Source organism: Elephantulus edwardii, unplaced genomic scaffold (genome assembly GCF_000299155.1).
Source record: "Elephantulus edwardii isolate Elephantulus edwardi_28Jun2011 unplaced genomic scaffold, EleEdw1.0 scaffold00054, whole genome shotgun sequence".
NCBI classification, from domain to species: Eukaryota; Metazoa; Chordata; class Mammalia; order Macroscelidea; family Macroscelididae; genus Elephantulus; species Elephantulus edwardii.
This window is the reverse complement of record NW_006399804.1, coordinates 6,759,569-6,762,656: the sequence shown is the minus strand read 5'-3', so window position 1 is coordinate 6,762,656 and position 3,088 is coordinate 6,759,569. Positions and strand designations below refer to the sequence as shown.

General features: G+C 54.0%; 1 protein-coding gene across 1 annotated transcript; it reads right to left on the bottom strand.

Annotated features, from left to right (window-relative positions):
- Positions 1-572: 572 nt before the first annotated feature.
- On the bottom strand, positions 573-2,217 carry PTF1A (pancreas specific transcription factor, 1a). Its single transcript, XM_006887062.1, has 2 exons — positions 1,437-2,217; positions 573-1,105 (listed from the first exon to the last, which is right to left on the bottom strand). The coding sequence occupies exons 1-2, from the start codon at positions 2,215-2,217 to the stop codon at positions 903-905; spliced, it is 984 nt and encodes a 327-aa protein (XP_006887124.1). The 3' UTR covers positions 573-902.
- Positions 2,218-3,088: the final 871 nt, after the last annotated feature.

The following is a 3,088-nucleotide window of genomic DNA, read 5'->3' as shown; positions in this document are numbered from 1 at the left end:
ATCAGTTTTAGCTATAAACCAATTACAGACACAGCAGCGAGAGCCAGCAGGCTCCTTGCGCTTTACGTAAAAGACTCTAGACTTTGAAAGGGATAGGTCTAATCTCTAAGTAGCTGTTGGTGTAACTATAGAGATGACATATGCCTTGGAGAAGCTAAAGAACTATCCCTCTCCCTTAGCCAGAGGAAGCAGAAAGGCCCCTTTAAAAACTTTACTTTTTTAGACCCCTTCTCTTGATCAGCTCCCAAACTAGTCTCCCGCTCCCAACACAGAGAACCAAATATACTCTTTTAATCTCAGCTTTCTCTTCTAGAAAATGGGAATAAGAAATACCTCATGATCTATTTTCCTTTTTTGGATGGAGTCTGGGGTTAAAACCACAAATGAAACTTGTTAAATGCAAATGAAAGGAGTTGAAGATTAAACTTCTCTTCTAATTCCTTTTCAAGCTAAAATGAACAACTATGTGATTTCTTTTAAAAGGTAGTTAAGGTGAGAGTCTTAGTTAATTTTTATAATACAAGTCAGTTCTTAAAAAATCACTTTTATCATCTAGCAAACAAATACAATTTAGAAAAGGGTGTAAATAGCATTTATTAACAAACTTTCATATCTGACAATAAATTAGTGGGACATTTTCTGGCCAGAGTTCTTCCAAAAATGCAGAGTTCTGCCAAAGGTGCTGTGGGAACCATAGGCTATTGCATATTTTTTTTAGAAAAATCAGGATAAATTAGATAAATTATATATTTAAAAAGATAATCTATTTCATTAACTCAACACAATAAATAGATAAATAATAGTTGATTGCCATTAGAAAAAATGTGATTCTTAAATTACATTTTATAGATATTCACATGTACAATATGCACAGGCAAGTCCTCAGCCATGTCCAGGACTTCTCAGGACACAAATTCAAAGGGAGGTTCGTTTTCTATGTTGTTGAAGGAAGATTTACTGGTGAGTTTCCTAGGGTCCTCTGGGGTCCACACCTTGGCTGTTCGAATAATATTTTGTTCTTTGAGTTGTTTTTCATCAGTCCACGACAGTGAGTGTCCTGCAAGTGGAGGGAGGCCATAATCCGGGTCACTGGGGGAGGGAGACCCTGGGGAGGAGGGAAAAAGAGAAAATAGACTGTGAGTATACAACTATATTCCTAGTGGCCCCATATGGCTGGATACCTCTCAGACTCCCAGTAACTGCAACTATCGAGTTTACACTTTCAATTACTCTCGGAAATTTCAAAAGTTGCAGCTGTGGCAGCGAGCACCTTCCAGGTTATGGCCAATGGAGGAAGCACCTGGCACTCAAGGTGGCCCTTGCTCACCACCAATATCTATCTATCAGTTGGCTAGTCAGCCTTATCATTCATCCTCTATGGGCCTTCTTGGGATCATCCTCGCTTCCCTTAGCTGGGCTGTGGAAGAGGCACTTACTGGTACCCCGATGGCAGATGATGACTTTCTGGGCCTGGCTGCCTAAGCCGTCTGCGCCCAGGCGACCACCACCGCCTGGCCCTCCGCATCCGCCCGCGCCGCTGCCGCCACGCAAGGGCAGGTCGGCCTGCACCAGCTCGCTGAGGAAGTTGATGTAGCCGATCGCCAGGCGTAGCGTGTCCACCTTGGAGAGACGCTTCTCATAGGGCAGCGTGGGGATGTGCGAGCGCAGCCCCTCGAAGGCGTCGTTGATGGACTGCATGCGCCGCCGCTCGCGCACGTTGGCCGCCTGCCTCAGCTGCTGCAGCTCCGCCTCGGAGCGCACGCGCCGCCGCCGCCGCGCAGCCGCTGCCGCTCCGCTCAGACCACGCAGCCGGGCCGCGGGGGACAGCACTGCTGCTCCGGCGCAGGGGTAGGCCAGGCACGAGGGCGGTGAGCCGGGCGAGTAGGGGAAGCCGCCTGAGGGAGCCCCGGCCTCGCAGCAGTAGCCACCGCCGTCCTCCAGGTCCCCGTGAACTCCAGCGGGCGGCGGGGCGAGCGCGTGTGGGGCCGCCGAGGGCGCGGGCGGCGGCAGCAGCAGGCACGCCCCGTCGCGGTAGCAGTATTCGTGCAGCTGGTGGCTGAGGAACTCCACCTCGGCTTGCTCGTCAGCCAGCAGCTCATCTCTGTCCTCCAGAGGGTCCCGTGAGGACTGGTCCGTGAAGAAGTCCTCCTCGTCGAAGTAGGCGGACGGGAAGGAGTCCAGCCCCCCGGGAAAGTGCTCTAGCAGCACCGCGTCCATACTCTCCGCCTTCCGGGTTGTGAGGTACTTATTGCCCGAGGTGATTCTTAGGGGATTTTATTTTGCCCTTCTTGTTTTTCAGGCACTTCCTCCCGGTCAGGGCGCGGGATGGAGGGAATGAAGGCGGCCTTCGGGGCTGCCCGCCCCCGCCCTCCCTGGAGTGCCCGCAGCCGCTGCGCACTGCCCGGCGCCCGCGCTGTGCTGGGGAGGGCTGTGGGCGCACTCGCCGGAGCGGAGGGCCGGCACGCGAGGATTCTTATAACTACATCCACAGGCGCGTGCCAGGGACCCGCTGCGCCAGCCAATCACAGTGTGTGGGGCGCCGACGGGGCGTGGGGAGGGAGGCCCGGCTGGCATTGGGGGGGGCGCTCCCCTCCCTCCGGGAGCTCCAGGGGAGAAGAGGCGGGCCCCTTGCCCCAGGGGCTCCTCCTTCTCCTCCCACTCCCTCCCTCCCTTCTGTAGCACTGCTGAAGTACCTGCCACCGCCGCAGCTCCAGGGCCACCTGCGGCCCAGCATGGGCGCTAGTGGGCTATCCACGCCCTGCAGAGGCAGTCCTTCGCGCCTGGGTCTGGGGCGGCCGCACGCCACCGGAGGTCTTCAGGATGCCCTCTGGTAGTCTTAGAAGGTGGAGTGTAGATTACCGTAGGGTCTCCTCTTCTTGGGTGGGTTCCGAAATCGCCCAGTGGTTTCCGGCAGACTGTATCGTAATAGGCTAATTTGGTGTGTATAACCAACCTCAACCCCTGGGCATGCAAGGCTTGTATTTCATCTGGGGAATCTGTCTGGTCCCTGCATCTTTAAGGGACTCTTACAAACTCTGACGAGGAGTATGTCCCAGTGCTGTCTCAATCAGAAAGCTGGGTCTAGGGG

What these genes read in the sequence shown, in the direction of transcription:
- PTF1A (XM_006887062.1), bottom strand. Translation starts at nt 2,217, where the DNA reads ATGGACGCGGTGCTGCTAGAGCACTTTCCCGGGGGGCTGGACTCCTTC. An exon ending in CATCTGCCATCGGGGTACCA is followed by an intron (nt 1,106 to 1,436) that starts GTAAGTGCCTCT and finishes CCTCCTCCCCAG; the next exon opens with GGTCTCCCTCCCCCAGTGAC.